This window comes from Podarcis filfolensis, assembly GCF_964270895.1.
Source record: "Podarcis filfolensis genome assembly, chromosome: 1".
Taxonomy (NCBI): domain Eukaryota; kingdom Metazoa; phylum Chordata; class Lepidosauria; order Squamata; family Lacertidae; genus Podarcis; species Podarcis filfolensis.
In genome coordinates, this window is record NC_139604.1 from 115,898,899 (window position 1) to 115,926,267 (window position 27,369).

At 39.4% G+C, this 27,369-nt stretch overlaps 1 protein-coding gene across 3 annotated transcripts in view; it reads right to left on the bottom strand.

Moving 5' to 3' along the window:
• The window catches only part of DICER1 (dicer 1, ribonuclease III), a 52,749-nt gene that overhangs the window by 12,438 nt on the left and 12,942 nt on the right, over positions 1 to 27,369 (bottom strand). Inside the window, exons 4-24 of one of the 3 annotated variants that reach the window (XM_083609359.1) lie at positions 26,672 to 26,864; positions 25,156 to 25,318; positions 24,504 to 24,634; positions 23,061 to 23,195; positions 21,653 to 21,813; positions 21,197 to 21,365; positions 18,856 to 19,328; positions 17,298 to 17,430; positions 16,075 to 16,317; positions 14,910 to 15,064; positions 13,268 to 13,400; positions 12,452 to 12,527; positions 11,174 to 11,313; positions 9,893 to 10,072; positions 8,566 to 8,779; positions 7,602 to 7,755; positions 6,993 to 7,175; positions 6,398 to 6,503; positions 5,737 to 5,912; positions 3,806 to 4,586; positions 2,409 to 2,564 (exon numbers count right to left, since the gene is read on the bottom strand). In XM_083609359.1, coding sequence (XP_083465485.1) covers positions 2,409 to 2,564; positions 3,806 to 4,586; positions 5,737 to 5,912; positions 6,398 to 6,503; positions 6,993 to 7,175; positions 7,602 to 7,755; positions 8,566 to 8,779; positions 9,893 to 10,072; positions 11,174 to 11,313; positions 12,452 to 12,527; positions 13,268 to 13,400; positions 14,910 to 15,064; positions 16,075 to 16,317; positions 17,298 to 17,430; positions 18,856 to 19,328; positions 21,197 to 21,365; positions 21,653 to 21,813; positions 23,061 to 23,195; positions 24,504 to 24,634; positions 25,156 to 25,318; positions 26,672 to 26,815 — 4,206 coding nt within the window. In that variant the 5' untranslated portion in view covers positions 26,816 to 26,864. Of the gene's footprint in view, positions 1 to 2,408; positions 2,565 to 3,805; positions 4,587 to 5,736; positions 5,913 to 6,397; positions 6,504 to 6,992; positions 7,176 to 7,601; positions 7,756 to 8,565; positions 8,780 to 9,892; positions 10,073 to 11,173; positions 11,314 to 12,451; positions 12,528 to 13,267; positions 13,401 to 14,909; positions 15,065 to 16,074; positions 16,318 to 17,297; positions 17,431 to 18,855; positions 19,329 to 21,196; positions 21,366 to 21,652; positions 21,814 to 23,060; positions 23,196 to 24,503; positions 24,635 to 25,155; positions 25,319 to 26,671; positions 26,865 to 27,369 lie in introns of those variants that run through there. The other 2 variants (XR_014547064.1, XM_083609360.1) reach the window with 2 other exon arrangements.

The window sequence follows — 27,369 nt, forward strand, 5'->3', positions numbered from 1 at the left end:
TTTAACGTGCTCATGAGCAATGAGGAGTCGTGTGAGTGCTGAGATGGTCAAGTTTGTGGATGACACCAAACTATTCAGGAGGTGAAAACTGAAGAGTTCCAAAGAGCCCTTCCAAACAATCCATACAATCAAAGACGATCAAGTTTAATGTAAGTGTAGAATGACTCCCATCTTGCAGCAAAAACATCAACTGACAGGACCTTAAAAGGCTGTGACTATGAAAGAGATGCTATGTCTTGATGGATGAAGAAGATGCCAATGTAGAAAATAGTGACAGGGAAAATAATAATGTTAGGGTTCAATTTTAGCATCGTCACATTTGAAATATACCAAGCATAGCCTGATACTGTTGGACTACAACTCCCATCACCCCTTACCATTGGCCAAGATGACATCACTCACACACACACACACACAGAGAGAGAGAGAGAGAGAGAGAGAGAGAGAGAGAGAGAGAGAGAGAAAGAAATACAGTTCTTATTTGACAAGCTCAGAATTCCCAGATTTTTATTTTATTATTATTGCAGAGTGAGTGAACAAGACTCAGATGGACAGGACAGCTTCTTCCCTTTTTTCCTGAGGAATTCCCATGATCAGTGCATTCAATCTATACAGCTAGAGTGTAATGGATTCCCTGTGTGCTAGTGCTTGTCCTATCCATATACCTTCAAGTTGTTTCATGGTGTTGGCAGAAGCATCCCCCCACCTTCATGCCCCCCTCTCAATTCGTGTACCCTCCCTTTCTATAACAGCTCACGTGCTGCTAAGAGATTATAACATACAAACTATATTACATGTTACGTGCGCGAGCTATATCATTAAAACCATTCTATTTTAAGAGCATAATAAAATAATACTGTTTGAAGTGAGTACACTTGAAATGTTTTACTCTACAATAAATATTTCACAGTGCAAACATTAACAGTCTTTCAGTGTGCCCTCTGGTGGCTCTGTAGTCAAAATATGAATTTCAGAAAACTGATGAGCTCAAATAAAGCATTATTTGCTTTTTCTAATCAAAATATTAACTTTTTATGGAGGAAAGCTAATCATAAAGCAAAGGACCACTGTAGCCCCCTCCCATATTGAGCTGTTTTATATAAATAATGAAAAAGAAATAATAAAATAGAAACAAGGCTATTATTCAGGAAGTTATATTACCAATGAATCAGCAGAAGTCTAGCAATCTTTCTAGCAATTTGACATCTGATTATTTTTACCAGTCAATATTCTTTACTCAACAGTGAAACAACTCATAGTACTAGACACATCTGGACTTTGTCCAAACACTATCTGTGTCAGTGTTTCCAGTAAATTGAGCGACGGCTTCAGAACCCCAGTAAATCCCACTATGCAGTGAGTTTTGGCAAAGCAAGACAAATATTATGTTTTTGATCCTTAATGAAGGTTTAATGAATGTTAACGAGCTAACAGTCCCATTGCAAAATGCCAGCAAGATGACACCCCACTCTGAAAGCACTACAAGTAAAACCTTTACTTTTGTACTCCCTGGGATAAACACACCAGCCACAACATAATGCAAGTCGCATATGAACCAAGCATATGAAAAGATAAATGTAGACTCACAGTTTTCCTTACATCCCCTCTTGGAAGGAGAAGAGGATTGCTTAGGTCCAGTAAACAACATGCAAATCTGTACCTGCAGTCTTACAAACATTTCCATGCATATTTATATATCTGTAGAAGCAGATAATTACTGCTCCTGAGAGGAGGGGAGAAGCATGTGAACCTGAGGATACTGGCTGGTAGTTCATGTAACACCAAACCATGGTCAGGGCTACATCTGAACCACCTTGTGTTCGACATTGCAGCAAGTGCATGGGGCAGAGAAGGGTTCTTAAAAGACAACCCTCTGCAGTGAGACATATTAAAAGCTGCATACACACATCTTTAACCCAGACAATCTTGCTCTTTTGGTCACATGAGGCTAGAATTGCTGAAAACACATTCTTTATCAATTTCCATAATAGGTGCTAGCACCAAGGTAAAAAGGCCATCTAGATTTTAAAAAACCCTTATTTTTCATGAGTATTCATGTTCATTCATAGCAAAGAGATAAATGTTCCTGAGGGACATTAAGAGTTTCCTAACAGCAGGCCAAGGAAAATATTAACAGTATATTTTCACTGCAAGTATTTCTGTTCTTTTCCACTTTATTAGTGAACCAATTTCCACAAATTGCCCTTTGTTAGTCTTCCGACATGACTTTGCTCTCTATTTTTATTAATTAAAGCAGTGGTTTAAGAGGAGTTAAACACAAAGATGTAATAGGTGATATTCTGCTGAAGTATGATAAGAAGCAGAAACCCCATTTGCCTGTTTCACTTGTAATGATATACTTATACACCAAGACATTCAATTTTACATGTATTTCAACAAAGGCTTACCATTTCATCTTTTTCCCATTTGTCTGTATTACTCTTGTCTTGGTTTACTATGTAACCAGGAGGAAGCCAGTTGACAGGCGGGTCAAAAATAGATACCACCATGCGACTAGGAAGCCCTTTCTTTTTTCCAAGACGATACAAGTTACAATTGCTGACCTTTAAAGAAAAATAATTTATCATAATCTATAGGCAATCAATAATTCTGAGAACACAGTAAACACAAACTTTGATTTAAAACTTCCATTTATAAGCTTAATTTTGTGGTAAAATTTCCCCCATATAAATACACACCCACACCCACCCCTACATAATTGTTATCCAACTATGCTCAGATATGGGCTGTTACCTACTATTCATGGTTTATCCAAAAAAAGTTAATATACAGTCCGTGTGAAGGACAAGGAATTAGGACAAAACAAAGCTGCTCTTAAGTTTAGGGTGACATGATATAAGACAAAATCCCATGCTCCTAATATTTGCATTGTATCTTTTATTGAAATCAGGAACAGTAAGCTATCATGTTTCACACTCGATTCAACAAGAAACACTCTTGGTGAACAAGGATATTTTAGAAATGGGAAAAGTTGAGGAAAGGGCAGCCAAAACGGTCAAGGGGCTGGAGCAATTTATCCATGAGGGTTTACAGCATCTGGAGATTTTTAGCTTAGGGAAAAAGAAGGAGAGTAAGGGACACGACTGAGGTGTGTGAAATTATGTATGGTGTGGAGAAAGTGGATAGATAAGTCTATTTCCCTCTGTAGTTCTAATCTAAGAATTTGGGCAATCCCTAATCATGCAAATCACTGTGTGAAGTGCTTCTGCAGATTGGGGTGAGCAGCAGGGGGTGGGGGGGAGTTTAAAGGGAGGGAGAGTTGTTCAGGTGTGGGGAAAGGTCAGCTGCCCCTAGTCAGATATATTCAGCCATCCCTTCTCAGTGATGATAAAGCTGCTTGCCTTTAGAAATCCCTATTAATTTATACTAGCATTGGTTATGCAACATCAAAAGCTGCCTTGTGGAGTCAGACCACTGGGTCTATCTAGTTAAATACTGTCTACACAGACTGGCAGCTGATCTCCAGGTTTTTGTCTCTCCCAAGGTAGAAATGCTAGGGATTGAAATGTAGGAATTTTTGCATGCAAAGCAGGTGTTCTTCCATTGAGCTATGGTCCTTCCACACAGCATATTTCTATCCTGCCCTTCATCCCAGGATCACAGGGTGGTTTGTAATATAAAACCACAAAAATACATAAATCATGCTAACAAACAAATAAATTCAGAGGCTAAAGTTCTTAAGAAAACTGTGCATTACAGTGCTACTGGCATACCCATCCATTTCCATCCTCTATGTGGACTTATTATTTTTGGAACAGTTAAGGATCATGGAAGCATTACTCACTTTTTTGCTTCTCATATATGACAGGCGTCCCTCATGAGCATCAGGGTAAGTGCAAAACAAATATGTAGTGATGGCATGCTTTAGAAATGAATCACCAAGCATTTCAAGACGCTCCAGATTAAATCCATCGCTAGCATTTGAGAGAGTCAAAGCCTGAAGAATGAGACCAGGGTTTGGGCCAAGGGTTTTTGAGGAGTATCCCTTGGAAGGGCTTGTTACAGAATCCATTCTTTCCTTTGAAAGATCACAAGCATCTGAAGCACTGGTGTTCAGGGCCATTCTGGGACATCCATCTGAGGTAGATTTGTTAGCATTTCCATCAAGATATTTATTACTCAGTAGAGTACATTCATTGCTGGGCTTGAGCTGGTTCTCACTGTTGTATAAATTCTGAATAGGATACGAGGTAGTTGGTTGTACAGGTATTTCCTGCCTGGAGTAATTTAGCTGATTTCCTTGGCAAAAGTCTCGGCTAGCTAAGTCAAAATTGCCGTTGGCAAGATTTTTATTGTAAGAAACACCATTAACTGTTGCCAGTTCTACCGAGACGTCATTTTGGAGTTTACTAGGTGACTCAATCAATGTTCTGTTGCTCACAGACATTTGGTCATGCTTATCTGCAGAAGAGGTTTTATTAGCACCTTGATATGCAGCATTTTCAGGGACTACAATTGCGCTGTGCTTAAAATAATTTTCATTCTCTGCTACAGAAGAGCTAGAAGCAGAGATGAAGGATTTGCTGTCAATAGACTTTTTCCACCCAAAGTCCAGGTTAGGATATCTGTAAAATAAATTAACTGATTAATCATGCAGATAGATGCTGATGTGATTATTATTTTTTACTGTAAATGTTAATTATCTGAAAGCGTTTTCATTGATTTTGTTTTTAGTGATAATGTTAACTGTTCTTGTAAACAGTTTAGACGTTTTATGACAATCAAGCAGTATATAAATTTTGTTAACTAAATAAATAAGGCACAGGGCCACAACATTGGTGCTTTCCATCTACCTAAAACAATCACACACCCAAATAGCCCAAACTGAAAACTGCTTTGGGAACTCACATTCCAAGTCAGCTCCTGAACAGGAATTGAGCCACTCCTAGTAGCAAAAGAGGAAGATCCCACTCATAGGAGCCAACTTCTAGGGGCTAATGACCCTCCCCCCCATAAAATATTTGAGGAGGGCAGACCCCCGCAAAGTTGATGGGCATTGCAATTCAAATGGTGTGTGTATGCTGCATCTTGTGATTATGTGGGGCGGGGCTTACCTCCCCCCCACCCCAATTTTTTATTCAAGTTGGCACCCCTGATCCTGCTGTAACACTTCATTATGCTGGTCAGTGGCCATAGTATAACAGTTTGGTATCTACATTTTTTGATAGATGCTGATTATAAAATCCAAAGAACCACAAGTGGAACAATATAGTTGCTTGCACTGTTCTACAAATACGTGAGCCACATGCTACTATAAGAATTCTGAAACTAAGTGCCTAAGTTAGTTCCCTGCCACCCAATTCCTTTTCCTTCTGCCATGCCTTTTAGATGGATGATAAAGCCTGGGATTAGGAATAGCCTTTTTATTGATCCTGGTAAGCTGCTCTGGAATACTTTTTTGGTGGATGCATGGGATAAAAATCCTTCAAAGACACAACTACAGAGGAAGAGTTTGCATAGTGCTATAAGAGGCATGCTATATAATACATCTCATGCTTGCGCATGGAGAGCATTATGTTTGAATTTAGCTTCAATTATTGCACAACATATTTGGTGCGAAGTGTATTAATAGCCCTTCCAAGAACAGAAGATGGTTTCTACATATGGAAGGCACACCTTTGGCAAATGAGAAGCTACCAGAGGACATTGCAACGGCAAAATATCAGACTACTATGCAACATAACTTTATAGAGATAAACTATAGTATTCCAATACCTGAAATCTGAAGGAAGTGACTTAACTCCTACACCAGCATCAATGGCGGTTTGGGATCTGAGTTCCTCGGCTGTCAAAAGGCAGTGAAGACGATAAAGAATGCTGGGGAGGCAAACTGCTTTTCTCCACAGTGATGCTGGAATAGGATGGATAGCACAGAGTTCTGGAACCAGAATCTTTAATAAAGAATAAAATTTGCCTTTAGTCTCTCAATATTTCAGAGCACAGGTTGCAACCCACAGTTCGAGGGCCTGATTTCCCACCAAGGTTTTTTTCCTACCCCCTTCCCCAAGACCAAACTAATTTTGACAACAGCAGCCAAAAGGGAAAGGAAAAAAGGGAGAATATACAGCACTGGGAAGGATAAAAGCCCAACACCTTGATAGAGTTGCAGACTCCCACTCCACCCTCCACTCATCAGATCGAACATTTGATGAGTCTGGAGTGGGAAACAGCCTCTCTTCAGATAATCTAAGTGGAAGAGTGCATACCTTGGCTGGGGGGGGGGGGGAGGCGGGACGTGCAAAAGCATGCGTGAGATGCAGCTTCCAGAGGGTTGGAGCGAAAGTGAATACTGTCCTCAGACCAAAAGTGGTTAGTCAGCCCATTTTAGGGTACTAAAGAGGTGCTGAACACCATAAAATAGGAAATTCATCATTACCTGCTTGTTCTGTAGACTTTCCCACTTAGCTTTCCTCTTCTCAGCACTACTCAATGGGAGAGCTTTCCCCTTCTGATTCAGATGACGAGGAGTCAAAAGATTAAGTCTAAAGAGAAAATGGGAAGGGCTGTTCTTTAAAATATGCAGTATAACTTTGCATTTCACCCTGGAAGGTGGTGCGAGGAAAAGCTTGATTAAAAGATGTCAAAACCAGGGATGTGGGAAAATAATATTAGATATGTTACCAGACTTAAGAGAAATTATTTTTGTTTCCCTTGAAATTCCCCAGATGTTTCTCCTGAGCAGGAACCACCAAATGCATTTCAGGCAAAAAGTAATTTCAATTTTATTTAACAAGTGGGGCCTGCAGCAAAATATTGCAGCACGGAGAGCAGCTGTTCTGGATTCCAAGCATTACATTCTATTCTTCCCCTTCCCATTTTCCAGCCCATCTCTCTCTCTCCCCACCCTCTCTCAAACATATGGCATTCTGCAGCCAATTTTTTCCACTTCTGCAAACCTTGGGAGATCCCACGTTGACTATATTGAAACAATACAAAGTAGAACTATTTTAAGCTATCAAAACCCTCTTTACCTTGAAGATGTGTGGTCCACATCCAGCAATGGCTGGTTGAGATTGGTCAGGTCAAGGTTATACTTGGTTTTATAATATTCAGCAAAAGTTTCATATTCTGGGGAAGGAAATTTGCTCAGTGGAGTAAGATCTGTGTAGACATCAGCAACATAAAATCGATGAGGCTGATCAAAATTTCGATACCTAGACAGAAGCAGATATTTGGGTTGCAATGTCAAATGTTCTGCTGAACAGGTTCCCTAACATGACCTGAAGTTACACATTAGAAAAGAAGTCCTACTATGCAACCACAAGCAAGTCCAAAATAAAATGTAAGTTATTTCCATTAATGCTGAGTGGAATAACTGGATTTATCAAAATAGTTAAGCACTGGCCAGGACACAAAGGCTACTCTGGGCACATCCAGTAATCTGTGCCAATGAGAATTTTATTGGTTTTAATTTTATTTTATTATTTCATTAACCATATTATTTTTTACTTGTAGACTCTCCTGCATATCAGGAGGTGAGCTCCTGTAAGCCAGGGTTACGCATCTTTAACCATGTTTATATCTATGAAATATTAGCAGCTGACAAATACTGGTTTCTCTCTCACACACAGTATAATCACCTTGGAATGATAACTGCATCCTGGTAATCTTCTAATTTGAAAATAAAAGGTGTCTCTTTTGTATACTGTGTACTGGGAATGCCTGTACGTGCTTCAGATTTTTCAATATCTTCCATAAATTTAAAATCAATGTCCAAAGTGCTGGAGCCATCAACTTGAAAGAAAGAAAAAAATATTTGTTTTAGCTGTCAAAACAGATTTTTTTAAAAAAACAAACCCCCTTGTGTACATTCCCAAACATCATCCATTTACCTATTGTAGCAAAACCTACTAAGTCTTAATGCTGCAATAGATCTGTTAGTATCGCAGGACTCTTGCTGAACTATAGTTGTAATCCACAGCATCTGGAGGGCATTCTGCAGCCCACAACTTCTAAGAGAGCACCAAGCTGGTTATCCCTGCTATAACCATTACCCTTTTCTCAAACTGTGAATCTAAAATAAACAGAACAATTCACTGGATACAAAGAAGAATGAATAGAAATTAGCCAATGCAAACATATGCACAAGATTCTGCAAAGGAGTGCCTGAAGTGATGTAAGGGGTAGCTTCTACAAAAGTTCTAAATATCCTGTTTTTAAGTGCAAGTGGAAGAACAAAGCTGGATTTATTTCATTTTTCTTGTACAATGCCCCTCACTTGAGCAGAAAACCCCTTCTGCATGCAGATGGATCCAACCCATTGTATATACATATAAAAAACCCTAGTTGTGGAATTCCCTACCCTTAGAGGTGCGCCAAGCACCTTCACTATACAGCTTTCAATGAACTCTCAAAACATACTTCTTTACCCTGTCCTTTGATACCTGAGGTGTGTGTTTTCAAGACCCACCCAATTCCTCTGAGTATAATTTGTTTTAACTGTTTTTAATAATGATTTTTAAATTTCCATGGGATCTTCTGGGATGCATAATAATGACAAAAAGGATAATAGCAAATTAATATTTGCAACAGTCTTCTCCTCACCAACATTAAGAGGTAGAACACAATAGGCTGAATCAGCATCGGTAGGTCTGAATTCTAGTGCAGGTTTCTCAAGCCGAAGAATGTGAGAGAAAATGTACTGGTGAAGTCTTGTGATCAACTCAAGCATTTGTAAAGACAAAGTGAATCCTGATTTCTTTAGCTCAATAGATATGGTCACTTCTCCCGAGCGGGTATACACAGGAAAGTGAGGAATCTGAGTGAAGAAAGGGGGGGGGGGAGACAAGTCAATATGAGATTGTTCCAACAAAGAACTGGCCAAAGTGCTAATGTGCAACTATTTATGCATAGTTTTTCTACCCGAAGACAAGTGGTGCAGAGAACTGATGGACAGAAATGTCTCTCCAAGCATCTCTAAATTCAAATGGATTATGGAAGGGTATGTGTGGCTTTGAGATTTTGGGGAAAACTTTTTTTTTAATTGCTTGGCATATCACTTGTAGGGCTATGCCCTGGCTACCTAATGGACCAGCCTCCACTGACTTTAATCATTAAGTAGGAGAAATGAAGAGTGGAAATAATGCAACAAGCTAAAATACCAAAATTCATTGAGCACCATTAATTGCTTGTAGTCATGTTTCAAAGGTATCCTCTCAGCTAACAATATAAACTAAATAAGTTGGGGGCGGGGAGGCTCAGTAGAGCATACCTATAAATCCACCACCTGGAATGTGGGTGGCTCTGTGGTCTAAACCACTGAGCCTCTTGGGCTTGCCGATCGGAAGGTCAGCAGTTTGAATCTGTGCAATGGGATGAGCTCCCGTTGCTCTGTCCCAGCTTCTGCCAACCTAGCAGTTTGAAAGCACACCAGTGCAAGTAGATAAATAGGTACCACTGCAGAGGGAAGGTAAACGGCGTTTCCGTGCACTCTGCCACTCGTCATGGTGTCTTGTTGTGCGAAAAACGGTTTAGTCATGCTGGCCACATGACCTGGAAAACTGTCTGTGGACAAATACTAGCTCCCTTGGTCTGAAAAGCGAGATGAGCACCACACCCCAGTCGCCTTTGACTGTACTTAACCATCCAGGGGTTCTTTACCTTTAATAAATCCACTACTGTCTATTTCCAAGTCATTTTTATAAGCCACTGGATTGCGACATGCAAAGCCACAGATACCAAAAAGCTCTGAGCTACTGCTTTGAAAGGATAAATTATGCTGGAATGATTGAGGAAACTATTTGTAGTGAACTAAACTGAAATGATTAAGTTTGTTTCATGAATATGAATGTGTTATGTGACACAATGACCTGCTTCCAAATCTGCAACATCTCAAAGCAGACTAGATAGACTACAAGCACAAGTTTACTACCTGAGGTATAGGTTTGGCTGTCAGTATTCCAAAACATCTTGCAGTATCTTCAGGAGGATATAGCTTTCGCCGCCTGAAGTTGAGCTCATCAGGTAGAGGGGTAGTTAATACCATTCCAATTACATAAAGGTAACAGGGTTGGTCAGGTTTGGGATAACTATCCGTCAAACATTCTGGAATCTATAGGTATAGAATAAATTGAATTTATTTTCAAATCAAAAGTTCCCTTATGAATTACTTTTGTACTTATTTTTTTACTTATAAATTTATCTTTGTACACAAGTAGTTTAAAATGGAAAAGACATTAGGACATTTCAGTCTGCATCCTGAGTTTAAGCAAAACAAGAAGATCAGACATCTCTGCTCCACAACGTGCATAATTTCTACCCTTACAAGTGTTCTGCCACAACAACAGTAAAATAATAAATCTGCAAATAAACCGCAGCAGAATGGAACAAATAACTCATGGAATGAACTCTAGGCATTTTGCATGTTCATGCAAAATGAACATGATCCAAACAACTGGTGAGTCTTTGCAAGGACTCTAGCTGCACACGGGGGCATAAAAAGCAGTGTATGAATACATTTGTTCTTGTAATAAAGAAGTTCATTAGCAGCCATTTAAAAGATGGACTTGTTAAGCATTAAAGGCTACATGACTTTACTACATCATAAAACTTATGGGTAGGGCTGTAGCACAGTGCTAAAGCACGTATTTTGCACGCCAGAAGTCAGAGCTTCATTCTCTGGCTTTCTGCAGACTTTCACACAGGCACTAATTAGTCCTACATCTACTTGGCTTAAATGAGGAGGCTCCAACATGTGCCATCAAACCCTGTCTTGAATCACACAAGCAAAAACCTGAAGTAGCAGCCTGCCTTTAGTTACTCTGCTGTCGTTTAAATATAAAAAGTACTATACATTCTTAAATGAAGCAAAAAGTATTAATTTTCCACAATGTCAGATTAGCGTCCACAACACAAAACTTTATACAAAATTATTTCCTCCCTCAATCTCCTTCTCCACCCGCCACCCCCCAGATCTGAATGGAAAAAGTCTGTCTGAGCCTATGTGATCATAGTATCCATTACTCCATGGTAGAGTATCAAGACTCCTTTCCCCAAACATATGGGAATTATTGTTTGCAAAACATTCCTGTAGGACCTTGGGGTTAGTCTATTCATATCCTGCCTCTGCTATGCAACTTAGAAGAATCTTAAGCAAACATGGTTCAACACCACAGCACAGTCACACATAGTGAGGGCACAGAACTATACTAACAGCTTTAGGGTAGCATTGCCTTCGTTTTGTAGAGCCTGGCCTTCCTGGAACACTGGTTTCTTCTTCATCATGCAAATCAAGTTCCTCCTCATATTTCACTGTCTCTTTCCCAACAGGCATCAAGTGATCATCCAGTTCACCTAAAATGCATTGATAAAGAACAAGTTATAAATCCAATTATATTTCATAAAATGTGGAAATATCTATCCCTTTGGGGCCGGGGGAACTTTTATAAGACCTATGATAAAAATGTTGAGGAACTGTGACATTTCAGTGAACTCAGTAACAAAGCATCAGCAGTCAGTCCACGTGCACCTTATATTCTTTGCCAATGAAAGGCCTTAAATTCCTCATTCGTTTAAGGCAATGTAGTTTTTTGGTTGCTTTTTTAAAAACCTTTCCAAGTACATGCAAAAAAATTAAAAATAATCCTTTGTTGGAAGTGACAGAGAACTTAATTTCCTGCACCAATGGCTTGGTGAAAGCTGCCTAAATTTAAATAACCGACAAAAAGCTTTTAAACGTTCTCAGATGCTACACTATTTTTGTTAAATGCTATTGTTTAGAGACCAATCTATAACGCTAAGCATCTAAAAGTAATATATTCAGCATGATCCTATTCATGTTTACTCAGAACGAAGTCCCACCAAGTTCATTGGGCTTTATTTCCAATACACATGTTTGCATTATTCCCAAACATATTGACTGGGATCCAGACTTGTAAAGGTGGAAGTCCACTCATGCAAATGGCATGGCCTCTCGTCTTGACGATAACCCCAATAGTCTCAAAAAAGCTGCAACAGCTGGCAAAAATGGGGTAGGGTAGAAGAGTTATAATTATGTTTAGTTGTATATATTAAAAATGTAGTGACATCTATGAAAATCAATAAAAAATATTTACTACAACAACAAAAAAGCTGCAGAGGATCTCCGTAACAGCGGGGGTGAGATGAGAGGAGTTTCAACTGGTGGAAAGAATTGCGGAAAATCAAGCTGAGATACCTTACAAGTAACCCTCAGGAGTTAGGGGTGGGCACATGGGGACTGCATAAAGGAGGAGGTGGGAAACCAGCATTGTATGAGTGGACTTCCACTCACATGTTTTTGGCTCCAAATCCTATTTCCCTGCAGCCAATGATGTAGCTTTCCACAATTGCATGAAATGTTTTTGGCAGCAAATATGTAGGCATTGACAAGCATATCAATAAAAAAGTATAAAATTGTATCCTTTAGGTTTTCATGACTAAATAAATGTTCCTCGCTTTCAAATATGCTTACCAATCTTATGCAATTTTTCACAGCAAATTAGAGCAACAACTCTCTCTGCCAATCTTGTACAATTCATTGGAGGACCCTAGAAATAAAATTTGAACCAATTATATTAAAGGAAGAATATGTTCTCATACGTGTTTGTGTGTGTGTGTGTGCGTGCACAAGTCACACACAAGAACAGCTCCTATGCAAAGGACACTTTAAATAATAATGAAATCACATTAAAAACACATAGCCCTAAATAGAATAGATAAAAATTTGATTACCAGCACAAGTTGTTAATTTTTTTCTCATGCAGCAGCAAATAAGATACATGGGATCTTACTGTATAATAAATACCAAACCACAGATGATTATTTCAAGTGAACACTGAACATGAAGGAATAATATATTTTCCTTTAGATTCCAAAAGCTCTGTGCTGAGACAGCTGCTAACAGAAACTGGGCCCAGACCCAGCTCAATGAAGCACTTCCTATGCAATTTCCAATGAGTTCATTCAAGTCTTAATATGCTAGTCTAGTCAGGATGATGAGAAAGATTAAGATTATCTTCTCTCACTTCCTATTTTGGGCTCTATGCTCTACAGTGTTTAGAACAGTCAACTGTGCCCCATTTGATAGTTTTAGCTGATGCAGCATAATTCGCTGCTTGCACCAATTATCGAGCTTATGGCAAATCCATGGGATCAAGCTGCCAAGCAGAGCAGGGCTGCAAAATAAGCACTACAGCAAAACGTTATCTTAAACCAGTGCCAATGGAAAAAAGTAGAACTTTGAACATATTCCAAGCATAAAGTAACCTAAATAAACTGAAATACTTACAACTATTGATGCTCGTAGAGGAGAATTGATAGGTAGATAAAGAGTTGAATAAAATGTGTTATCAGGGAGTTCTCTAGTTTTACACTTGGGAGCTAGATGAGTAAACGGGTCACTTGGCAGTCTAGCACAGTACCTATGTAACACAAGATTAAAGATAATTAAGTTATTCTAGGAAAGAGCCATGCCACTGAAGAATTTAAAATAATGCATTGGGCTTACTCTGGGAAGGGGAAAGTGAGCATCTCATGCTAGCCCTGCTTCCAACATCCCTGCAGCTGCTCCACCTCTGATCTTCTTGAAAAGTCTACAGGAAACCTGAATGTTCAGCTGAACACAATTGAGGCTGAATGTACTTATAAGCCCCTTTCAGACCTTCTTGCTAAACAAGGAAAGGTCAGGGATTGAGTGGACATTTTTAAAATCAGACACTAGAAATGAATGGGGAAGGAGGAGCCAATATTTTAAAAGTCAAGGCTCAGAGTCCTCAACTGGAATTGCTGTTAAGGATGAACAGTAATTAACTATCTGACAGCCATCGAGTGGGAACAAATTGAGCTTAAGGGCAGAGAAGTTCTAATACACAGTGAGAACAATTACTTTAGCTTTAACAAAGGAATTAAACTGGATTCTCTGCTTACAATTTCAGTTAAAAATGAGATTTAGTAGAACATTTGTACACCAGAAAGTGTTACAGAAATAAACAGTGTCCTAAGAGTAAGGGGGGCGCAGGTGGCGCTGTGGGTTAAACCACAGAGCCTAAGACTTGCCGATCAGAAGGTCAGCGGTTCGAATCCCCGCAACGGGGTGAGCTCCCATTGCTCAGTCCCTGCTCCTGCCAACCTAGCAGTTCAAAAGCACGTCAAAGTGCAAGTAGATAAATAGATACTGCTCCAGCGGGAAGGTAAACAGCGTTTCCGTGTGCTGCTCTGGTTTGTCAGAAGTGGCTTAGTCATGTTGGCCACATGACCCGGAAGCTGTACGCCGGCTCCCTCAGCCAATAAAGCGAGATGAGCACCGCAACCCCAGTCAGCCACGACTGGACCTAATGGTCAGGGGTCCCTTTACCTTTAACTGTAAGGGAGCACCATGCATGGGTAAGGTGGGTGAAATGCGGTGATTAATCAAATTTGAGGTCTGTCCACTGTCTGCAGCCAAAAAGGATCCTGCCAGCAGAACTTCCACCCACCAGTGCTTGGCTCTAACTCCAACCCAGCACAAAGGGGTTTTGGATTGCTGTGTAAGACACACACTGGTCAGCATTTATTTATGCCAGTGAGCCACGCTGAGTGGAGGATTACATAGCAAGAGAGCAGGGTAACTGGTAACTGGTATGATTAGTTGCTTCCCTCAGGGGAACAATTTCAAGTTCATGGAACAATACTTGTTTATCCTTATAGGGGGATTTAAAACATAAGCAGATTCTTCTGTACCATTAAAACATTCTTCTGCACGAGTATCCTAATGATGATAGAAATCAATATTTTTAAAGATTTGATTGCCTTATGTTTTTTTAATAAAGGGAATCCATAGCACTACCAGAACAATTTCCTCAGATCTAAAGACAGTTCCCCTCAGGCTAAAGCAGGCTGTCTTAGAAATTCAGCAAATTGTGTCAAAACTGAAACACCAATAGATTTCATACCTATTAATGTGCCCAATAGCAGTGTTTATTGTGACTCTTGGACCGCCGTCTTCTGGTCTTAGCACATATGGTGGAAATATATCATCGTCATCTATAATGGGTTCATTTTCGGTTTCACTAGTATCCACAGACTTTGAACATTTGTTCCTCAGGATCTTTAAAATATACATATGACAGAATGATAATTCTATGCAACTCAGAACTGATCTATGTATTTTGCAAAGTTTAATGTCTCTTTTTTCCTGTTCTCCATGCATTTCGATACCTCTTATAATATAGCCAAATTTTGCAATATCAATGGGTTCCCAATATCAAGAAGCTGGATTCTGTCTATACAATTAGACATGACTTTGAATCAAGATGGCAGACTAAACCTTTCAAAACTGCAATGATTTTTTTCCAGACACTTAAATAAATAAGTATAAGAATGTGGGGAAATGAAGAGAGAAACTACCTAGAGCTGTATTAAGCAGCTGCGGCTAAGCCCTAGCCTATGTTACAACCTCCTCATACTGTATCTTCTGACTAGCTCCAATAACTGATTTGCCACTTTTAGCTACCCCCACCACCTTTAAAGAGGGCACTTGCCCTGGGCATCACAAATGGAAGGGGCTGAATCAGTATTGGCCAACAGTACATTTTGTAGGAAGTTTGCAACCTGTTACAGGGTGTAGTGAAAACAGAAATGGAGGTGGGAGTCTCAAATGAATATTCATACCTGGAATATTTGTCTAAATTAAGGAAAGAGGGGGGGAAAGTCTTCCATCCTTTTACTCATCTGCTATGTAGTAGGCCTGGGGGGAAAGGCGGGCCAGATCCTTTTTCAGACCCTGAGGCACCCAGGGACTGAATTTTTATTTAACCCACCCCTCCCACTTTACTCACTAGGCCCTACATAGTCCTTCCTGAAGCTTCCCCTTCCAAACAATTGATATTCAAACCTTCTGCCCTAGTCACTTCCTCCTATCATTTTTCAAGGCATAATTTTCAATTAAGCTTGGATTCCCCAGTCTCCAGCCCTTAAATCTGCTTCAGCCCAGGTTCACCATATTTCTTCTAAGAACAGTGTTTTGATTGGGGCCAAGGACCCTTTCCCCCATTTTTTTTTCCTGCTTGAGTGTCTAGCAATTTTTATTTTTGTTACTCATTCTCTTTTGCCACATACCTTCTCAATTGCCTTGTATGTTTTAAGATCTTCTTCAAAACATTTGATTTTGTCTGAATCTGCTAACATGATGTAATTCGAGATAGGTGCCCTGGCCCTTCCTTTGGACTGCACATAGGAACGATATTCTGTGGGCAAATCAAAACGAACCACCAAATTGCATTTTGGTATGTCAACACCCTCTTCTACAATACTAGTTGCAATTAGTAAGTTGGTCTCGTGTGCTCGAAATTTTCTAAGTACCTACAAAAGCAACCAAGAAGATACATATCTAAGACCAATCAGTTATTAAATCATTAGCTTGACAAAAGTTTAATACATACTTCAGAATTCAATAATCAAGTGTACAAATTCGTTCACAAGCCATCAGTTAGCAAAGACAGGTTTTAACCAGAAAATAATTTTGTAATTACAAAAACAGCTTACTAGAAAAAAGGGGGATTTGAATACTTTCAGCTCTTCTTCATACTAACAAGGTAAATATTATAACAGCTCTATAAGCAAAGCACTATTTTTATCACCAAAGAGGCCTTTGATAGAAACCCACTGGTTTTGAAGTCTTTGATGCAGACAATGGAAATCAGATCACACAGCGACTATGGTCTTACGGAGGTGGGGGACACCAAAGAATTCCATGATGATGTGCTGTTCTATTCCTTCTTAAAAAAAGGTATTATTCACCTTTGAAAGCAGGCTGGCACACTTTTGCCAAAGTGTAAAACTAAAGCCCGTTATATTTTTCTGGGGAGGAGGGACCCAGTCTGTTAAATTTTATCGCTGCTTTTAGGAAAAAAAATGATTTTGTTTAAAAAGTTGCATTTTTCTTTGCATTTCATTTTGTGTGTGTCACTCACACAAAAAGAACTAAAACTGTATCAGTATTTCAGAAACAGGGCATTTACAGTGCCTTCACGGAGACTGCAAATCTGATATCAAAGTAACATTTTGAAAAATAGCTAAAGTTTTAAACCAGGAATAAAATTTTTCATTCTGTAGTATTTTCAACATAAACCTTAGCTCATAAGCAGTACAATTTCAGCCAGCTGTTGTTTGTCATTTTTGTTTTAAAATTCAGGTTTGCTTCAGAAACTTGTGTGCTTCTACATATTGATCTATAAGAACTATACAGAATTTGTAAGATGCAGAATCTCTGGACTTTGCAAAGGTTCTAAAGGTTAAGCAACTATACAGCATTTTTGTACAATTATTTTCATTAAAGTTACCTCTTCCTGCTTTCGGAATTCTACTTCCATCTGTTTACTACGGGGTTGATTCTTTCCAATGCCATGTCCAGTTATAAAATTGCTGCTGATGTAAGCCAGCTCTGGGTCTTGTTTGCCAGCTTCTTTTATCAACCTAAACACATTATACACATTTTGGAAGTAGTTGAGAGAATAGTTGAGAAAATGTAAGCTAATCATCTTCTTGATATCAAGGTGGCATTTGCATTTAAAATTCTTAAAATAAATTCCTCCAGTGGTTCTATACCCGACACAGAGAAAGACAGCATTACTTTTGAAGAATAAAAGAACATCAAGAACATTTAGTTCATGTATTCTTAATGGTCTCAAAGTCTAGAATAGAAAATATTATATCTAACAAGTCCCAATAGTGAATGCCAATTTAGTAGGGACTGATCATCACATAACCCCACCATGCAGCAAAACCAAGGTTCTTATTTCTGAGAAAAGCAATCCATAGGAAATTCCTATTTTTTGGAAACCTGTTCATGGATTTAGTCATTCCGATGATAAGCTTCCACTGGCTTAATTTACACATTACCCACTTGACAAGGGAAGATTATGTTTTAAAATCCCTCATGCTTTAAGTGGCCTGCGGTTCTAACAGCCTCTACAAGTAGCCATGGCCAGACCTTGCCCTGCCCTACATTTCTATGAAGGAGACTGCTGCTGTATATTCACTCACAGCAGTGCTTCTCTTTTCTTTGGCAGAGAAATCAAGGAAATTACAAGTGTTTTCCTTTCTTGCTCTCTCTGCCAGCAACTAATTTTCTCCCTCACTGGGAAGTACCAGAACACATACGGTCACATGGTTTGCTATATAGCCAATCAGATGGCTTTGTATGTCTATAAAGATGGCATGTATGCATGTATATAATATGGAATCCTCATATCTTGAGAAGCATTTTATAAGAAGCGATTGCTAAAACAGAGCTGCTAAATGAAAAGTTTGTCATTCCTACCCCCCCCCCCACACACACAGTGGAATTTTCTACTGCTCTTTTTTCTCCCTTGCAGTGGCCTTTGGTTCAAGAATGAAAGAAAAGAGGACATGAATTGTGGCAATACACAAAACTAGTCAGGATACTTTTAAACAGAAAAGGGGAAGTTATTTTATCTCTATATCCATCCATCCATCCATCCATCCATATATTAGTGCCTTTCTCTTATTACTCTGTATATTATCACCTTTGCTTGTGTGCCTGGTATTTGTGGTAAAAAAAACTTCTGAATTCGATTAAAAAATTATCCTAAGCTTTTAAACAGTTGATAACTGCATATTCCACATAGCCTTACTACATTTAAATCATTTAAATATATTTAGAAGTTGTTTTTGCTAATTCTTAAGGGTTTTTATGTGATGTTGTGGCTAATATCAACCATCTTCTTCTCTTTTTTTATGAAGTGTGGTTTGCAGAGATTTGCAAAAACTAGCAGGCTTCATGAGCATTTGGACGTATTTCTTCTATAATAATTCCGGATTAGCATTCAATTAGCTCTTTTGCAATTCACAATTATTATTTTTTTAAAGAAATCATACCTGTTCAAAACAACTGCTGTGTATCTTCTTTCCACAAAAATAATTCCACATAAAATATTAGTAAAGGGAGAAGGAAAATTAGTTTCCGTTTTCTCTTTCTCCTCTATTTCTTCATCTTCGTCCTCATCTTCAGAATCACTCCAGGACACATAATTATCCTGATTCCGATTATTATACCACTCAACACTTTCAAACTGTTGCCGTTCATAGGGCTTGTATTTACGCAAAATTTCAAGCAGTTTTATTACTTTTGGGGTTACAAATTTCAGGTCAAGTGAGGCAGGTGAGAAGTGCTCTTCACAGAGTGCATGTATTTTCCTTAGGAAAGTATCTGTAAACAATAAAAATTTCCTGTGCAGCTCCTCTTGCTCGTGCTTTATGTACTTCTGTAGCTCTCTCACCATCATCCCAGCTACTTTATCAGCACACCAGGGTCCCAGAACAAGCAACACTGCTCGGCAGTCTGACAGTATCTGCAAACAAATTAAATTCATCAGTTTGGTGTGGCACTGTAGCAGTCGACACAGCTTACACTGAGCCCGCAAACCATTATTTAGAGCAGGGATCGGCAACTTTGAGGCCAGTCCGGTCCACTCCCCGGCAGACCTCTTGGTGGGCTGGAGCATCCATGCCCGCGCCCAAGCTATCTCCAGTGCTTTTCTGGGTTGGAAGAGCACTGGAAATAGAGTGTGCGCATGTGCACAGGCGCTCCTCCGTCCCGGAAGTGAGCCGGAAATAACGTATATGGGCACTCCTCCGGGTGAGGAGCACCTGTGCGAGTGCGCACTCGCTATTTCCGGTGCACTTCCGGGACAGAGAAGCGCCTGTGCACATGTGCACACGATATTTCCAGCGCTCTTCCAACCCAGAAGTCGGTCCCCACGGCAAGAAAAAAAATGGCACAGAATCCCCACGCCAGGAAACTCATAGTTTGGAACCAGCCCATGGGCCTTAGGTTGCCAACCTCTGATTTAGAGGGTGGGGGGAGAACCGCAATGCACATTTGCTTCTTTGTAGATAAACTAATGATATATACAGTGGTACCTCGGGTTACATATGCTTCAGGTTACAGACTCCGCTAACCCAGAAATAGTACCTCGGGTTAAGAACTTTGCTTCAGGATGAGAACAGAAACCGTGCTCTGGTGGCGCAGCGGCAGCAGGAGGCCCCATTAGCTAAAGTGGTGCTTCAGGTTAAGAACAGTTTCAGGTTAAGAACGGACCTCCAGAACGAATTAAGTTCTTAACCCGAGGTACCACTGTAAAGGGATTACTGTTCCAAATAAGTATCATTTCAGAAGGCAACAAAGGAAGGGAATGAACTGCTCAGCTACATTTTCCCGGGGTTTTGTTTTTTAAAATCACACACTGGTCTGGTTTGATAGCTGACCAGATTCTGAATGCTAAAGGTTTAGCAGAGAGACATGGCACCAATTACAGAATTGTGCATCTATACTTGTTACCATACTTTGTGAAGAACCTGCAGTTCTAGGTAAGACACACAAAGGAGGGTTCATCTAGATTCTTAAATTTGTTCCCCTGTGTTTTCACTTTGCTAGTTAAAAATAGCTTTCACAATTTTGTTAGTTTCGTAAGCAATATTGTGGAAACACCATGTGGGTGAAGTGGGATAAAACAAATCAGTATACCTGCAGTATGATCTAAGGATATTATGCGCTAACCGTAATTTGTCTTGATGTCCAAACTGCACAAATTATCATTACTGCAAACTATAGCATGCCTCCATAACAGAACCAGAAACTCATTGTGTCACACTGGTTCAATATGCCAAGGAAAACTGTAGTTACCATGAACAAGGATGTGAGGGAGGGAATTGGAACACCCGGGATGGTGTGTAGATTAGAAGTATACAAGTCCATAAAGCAAGTTCATGACTGAAACAGATCACTGTCTGAACTATTTTTTCTCGCTCAAGTACAAGCTGCTTGTAGGGGAAATCTTGCAGTTTCTACTGTATATTTGTTCAGATGTCATAAAATAATCTCAGACTAGGTAAAACAAGGGACAGATTCTGAGACATGTAAAATTTTGTGGTACTGAGCAAATTAGCTTCAAGAGTGACCTCAGTCCCCTGCCTATCACTTGGTCATTATTTGAAGTGCACTTTCTTTCCCATACTTGGCTGAAGTACTAAAGTCTGATCTTCTGGAGAAGTAGCTGAAAATGTATGCTACCTTGCCAAACTGGTTGTCTTAATAATGAGTACGAATAATTTAAAAGTGGCAGTATTTCTGGAAGAAAGCAGTAAATATTTCTATTAAGAGGCTACACCAAACTGCAGTTAAGCAATGCAGGAACAGTGATAAATCATGTGCCCATACCTGTTTAGAAATTAAGGTAGAATCTCTCTCTCTACACAGTACAGATATGTTGCAATCATTCAGAAAGTGAAGTGCATCATCCAGCTCCGTTAACAACCTTTCATAGAGCCCACTTTTGTCAGCATATGGTCCACAATCTACCACAATCTCACAAGGCTGAGAAGTATACCTTTAACACAAACAAACAAGCTTGTCAGCCACATTTTAAACTGCTGTTTAAATGGCACAATTACAGATTTGGCAATTCTAAAAAGTTATATGGGCTGCACAGCAGAATACAAATTCAACCTGGCCTTACTTTATCGAAATAGGTTTAAAGAATGCCATTGAGTGTTTAGATTTTTATTTAAAACAACAACAGCAGCACACCAAGCATGTAGATATCAAGTCACCTCTTCCAATGTAATTTTTTTATGAATGGTATTTAACACAAAATTCAAAAATAACAAAATGTACCTGTCCAAAACCACTAAATCAGTTGCAGTTTCCGCACTACTCTTTAGAATGTTCTCCAATTTCTGAATCTTCTCTTCCAACTCTGCTGGATCACATTTCCCATTTAAAATGGAAGCTGTTAATCCTAAAATCCGGGGGCATGATGGACAACTCTCACAAAGCTGAAAAATAAACCAGAATAACCCACAAGGTTAAGTTTGCTCTTAAGTAGGGTGGGAGGGATCCAAATCAAGAAAAGGATCCCAGTGGCGAACAGTGGCGTTCTGCACCTTCTTTTCCAGCATGACACAAATCCTAGAGGAGCAGAATGAAAGAGAGAAGAGGCTTACTGAACTCCTGCAGAGGGGATGGAAAAAAGAGTTCATGCCTCACACACATAAACCTGCTGACCCCAGAAGTGGAATTGATCCTTCTAATATTTTGATATTTAAAAGTAACAGGACTTTTGTTTTAAACAACAACTTTTCAAGTTAGTGCAGTAGGGTAACAGTTTTGAAGTCCTATAGGTCATGTGATGCTTAATAATAATATTAATGTAGCTTCAATCCCTCAACTGCATGCTTCCAAAGGAGGAAGCCCAAGAACTCTGCAGAATCAGGTGCAAGCCCAGGTTCATTGATTTGTGCAATGTAATGGCTACTTAGTAAGCTCTCCTGATGTTTCTGATTTAACATTTGGCAATGAGAGGTCACCACAAATTTTCTGCCAACTCGTTCACTGGATAGTTTCAAGGAAGGCTGCCAACATTTAAAACAGCATCTAGCACTCCACTGTTAGACCTCCTTGATGGAACATGTTTAATCAGGCCATTTCCACCTTCATTAGCCTCCCAAAACATGGAGCAGGCTTCTGACTCTGTTAACCATTACAGTCGGCGGTGACTGAAGAGAACTTCGAAATGTAACAGGCACAACTATCCTTGAACACTGAGGACAAAAATAGTTTATTATTGACCATTCTGGCTGCACTGGCTCCGTTCCTTTCCTTTCCCAGTCACTTTGCAGCATCTGATGAGCAAAGAAATGCAATCCCTCCACCCCAATCCTTGGCAAGTGGGAGAACTATTTCCTCAAGGGAAAGCAGCTGGCACGAGAATGAGAGAAATACAGAGAAGGAGGCTTGGTGCACACTGAGTGAGCCACAGTGCCCACATGGGGGTAGGAATGCAAGTCAAGGCGACAGGAAAGCACACATTTCAACCAGCGCTGCCTATTATGGTCTGTTCATTTATTCTAGAAACAAGGCGGAGGTGGATATCCCCAATTAAGAGAGTAATCTGAAGGCCAGTCCAAAAACAGATCAAAATAAATGCCAAGTTAAATATTAATGTGTAATATGCAAACTCTTCAGTTTGCCTACTTATTTGTTTTGTCAGTGGTTAAAGCTATATAGATGGGTCACAACCTACCTGCATAATTTCTCGATAGGGGTGATCCTGAATTGCAAGATGGCACTCATCAAAAATAAGAAGATTAATGTTTGACAGGGATAAATGGTCATTTTTTAAAATATTCAAAGCGACACGACAGGTCATTACCAGAACCTGAAATATGAAGAGATGCAAGAAAAAAACTGAATGTTATTTTATAAGATTTTTAATCAGCATTAATAAAAATTAAGCATTCATTCTTCCCTCTATACAAAATGTAGGTTAAAACAAACAATTGACCATTCACTTGTACCTGAGACAACATTAAGTGAAGTGCATTTTAATTCTGCCCAAAGGCCACTCAACTGAAATAAAATATTCCATTTCCATCTACTCTCCGGGACCATTTCCAAAGCCTCTCCGGGAGCTTTTATGGCTAAAGAGTGGGGTATAAATCTTTTGAGCATGCTGCTCAGTAGTGACTCCCCATCTGTGGAATGCTCTCCCCAGGAAAACACATCTGGTACTGGTTTTTAGGAGCCATGCTAAACATTTTTATCTACCCAGGTTTTTAGTGGTTAAGTAGTCTCTACTGTTGTGCTCATCTTTTAGTGGGCTGGGGTAGTACTGGAATATAGGTATGAAATGCCTACAGATGACCTCCATAGCATTTTATACCCCGCCCATCTGGCTGGGTTTCCCCAGCCACTCTGGGCAGCGTCCAACAAAATATTAAAATACAGTGGTCTGTTAAACATTAAAAGATTCCCTAAACAGGGCTGCCTTCAGATGTCTTCTAAAAGTCTGGTAGTTGTTTTTCTCTTTGACATCTGGGGGGAGGGCATTCCACAGGGCAGGTGCCACTACTGAGAAGGTCCTCTGCCTGGTTCCCTGTAACTTGGCTTCTTGCAGCGAGGGAACCACCAGAAGGCCCTCGGTGCTGGACCTCAGTGTCCAGGCAGAACGATGGGGGTGGAGACTTTGCAAATCATCCTAAAAACAATAAAACCTTAAACTATGATTATAATTTGCAGGGGCTTATGATATATTAAAGCTATGGTTTTCCCTGTAGTGATGTATGGAAGTGAGAGCTAGACCATAAAGAAGGCTGATCGTCGAAGAATTGATGCTTTTGAATTATGGTGCTGGAGGAGCTCTTGAGAGTCCCATGGACTGCAAGAAGATCAAACCGATCCATTCTTAAGGAAATCAGCCCTGAGTGCTCACTGGAAGTACAGATCCTGAAGCTGAGGCTCCAATGCTTTGGCCACCTCATGAGAAGAGAAGACTCCCTGGAAAAGACCCTGATGTTGGGAAAGATTGAGGGCACAAGGAGAAGGGGACGACAGAGAACGAGATGGTTGGACAGTGTTCTCGAAGCTACCAGCATAAGTTTGACCAAACTGCGGGAGGCAGTGGAAGAGTTGGACATGACTAAATGACTGAACAACAACAACAACATGGTATATTAATTTGCATTACCTGATACTTAGCAAATTCTTGGTTCCATTTCTCTTTTGTCCATGCTTCAGTTATTTCCAAACTTGAATACTCTCCCACTTTGAGATCTGAATGCGTCCTAACAGTTGACACTTGCTGAGCAACTTGGTTTGCTGTATAGGAAAGAAAAAGTGGAATTTAGGCAGCAAAGCAACTACTTTGTAATGGGATTCTAACTGTGTACATGCAATCATAGGGGTGATTCCATAGCAAGCATTTAGTGTGGGATTGTCATGCTTCATTCACTCACATTTTACTGAGCATCCATAAAATGCAGTCAACCAATCATTGTCATCTTTATTTTCTCTGTAATTCTTCTATTTTTACCCAACAAAACATTTTACTTTCAAAAGAAAGTTTTGGCATGGGGGGGGTGTTAAACAAGCTTTTAATTAGTGCTAGGTGGCCATGCTTTCTTTTTTTAATTAAAGAAACTGGTTAACATTCCTGTAGTACAGTGTTAACTGTAGTATAGCACTATAACACCTTAATACAAAATTAACATTATAAAATTATGGTACTACTTAATTTGAAAATGTTAGTAGTATTGCCCACAAATTTTATGGTACAGTTTGAACACTTATCCAATCCTTATCAATTATGTCCCGTACAAAAATGTGTATTACTTCCTTACCAGAGTTGACCAAGAATACTGTTCTTTTTCCATTTTTGTTAAAATCTCCCCTGATCTGGTAAGACAGTTCTTTAATGAGTAGTACTGCAATAAAAGTCTTCCCTGAGCCAGTGTTTAAACAGACTATTGTATTATGATCCAGAGCTGCTTCCAGCAGTTCAACCTGTATTGGCAAATACAAAACGTTTTTTTTTTTTTAAAAAAAAGAATCCTTAAAATTACATGTAGACAGGTTTCAGCTGACTCAATGAAAGACAATCCAAGACATAGATGTCTCTCTGATGTATCAGCCAAAGAAAGTCAATGAACTGCATACCTAAAACATCTAAAAGTCTATCTGACATTTCTCCTTCCACCCTGTGATATACCTTTTGGAATTTTTCTGTGAACGCTTTACACATGGAATAGTTGCAGTACAGCAAACTGTCATGTAAAGTTTTCATCAGGACCTTAAGATCCTTATCCCCTGAAATCCTATTCTAATATAACTTTGTTGCATGGATGAGCTTACAGGAGTAGTTACATAAAGATTTCAGTATGAGCAACAAATGGCTTACCTAAATCAGCTCTAAAATATTTAGTATTCAAACCTTTAAAACAACTGACGTTGTGTGAATTTTTCATAAAAGTTGTAATTTGCCAGAATCACTTTAAAATGCAGAGCAGTGTTCTTGAAACATGCAGTTCTGAAAGTTTTACAGAGCTCTTATTTATTTAGAATGCTTATGTTCCACTTTATATCCCCATATATCCCCATCATCCCTGACCACTGGTCCTGTAAGCTAGGGATGTTTGGAGTTGTAGTCCCAAAACATCTAGAGGGCCGAGTTTGGGAATGCCTGCCTTAGAGGCTCTCAAAGTTATTTTAAGACTTGCAAAATAAAAAACATACTTAAGTCTGATATCAGGAACAGAAACATTATATGATGGCAGGATTATACAAGTGGCATTTCCTACGCTCATCTTTGTTTTTTCTTGGTGTTTCCACATAGTCCCTGTCTACTAGGCAGTAGAGACCAGAGAAGTCCTCTGAGGCAGGGGAGGGGCTGAGCAGCTGGAATCATTCAGCCCATGACAAAGGCAAGACATAGGTGACAAATAACAATGATAATAGAAAAGAAAGCAGTTTCATTTATGCAAAGAGGAAGACTGCTGATTGTCACGGATGTTTCCTCACATTTTTTTATTCACTCTTATTTATTTAATCTTCATCAAAGTAGCAACTTCATGGTAAGACCATGAGCACTTTAATCAAATACTCTTCTGTTTAGTCAAATATCCCTCAAGTGTGACAAGCTAATTGCTGGCGCTATAATAAATTATCTCAGTAAGCCAAAGACGCTAGTGCTGATATCTTCACTGCTTCTAGTGTTAGCGAAGAAGAGAAAAGGGTCTCTTTTCACTGTGGTTCATTCTAATGGAAATGCATGTAAGACGGATACCAGCCTCATGGTCAGTCTCCAGGAAGCAGCCAGATTTCATTTTGCTTAACGAATATTAACATTGTCATTAGTACCTGGTATTTTCTTGGTGTGTAAATATTATCATGAATTGCTTCTTGTTGCCATGGAAGTCCAAAAAAAGGACCCATTGGTGAGGAAGCCGGGGTCATGAGTTGTAGTCCTGCCATGCTGAGGAACTGCAAAGCAGGGCTTTTCATTCATTCATCCAGTGTTTCTTTCATTGCATTTTTGTTCCAACACAGCTTACTGTGACGGGGGGAAAGAGCGTTAAAACCAGTTACTAATCATATCTTACAAAATAAAAATTACAACTTTTACAGTATGACTTTTCCACTCAGGTTTTACATTTTTAAATATGCCCATGGAATCTTTAAAGACAAACTACAGGCAATATTCCAGACTTAACGTATGATAAAATTCAGCTGAATACAGGCAGGAATGCTATCAGTAGTAATAATAGAATAAAAGGAGTATCTGCATTGTTCTCAATGTTCAAAACGAGTCATATAAATCATATCTCACTGCAAGTGCTATGTAAATACTCACAACAGCTATGTAAGTAGTGCAAATGGGCACTAGGTAATGCCTAAAAGTGGCTTGCCTAAAGTAACTTAGGGAGTTAGTAGCAAATATAAGATTAAACTGGCAACCTTCCAGATCATTGCTCTTTCACCACTACATTATATGAGCTCTCCATCCTGGATAGATTATATTAATCACTTAAGGACTAACTCAACTATATTTCATGGAC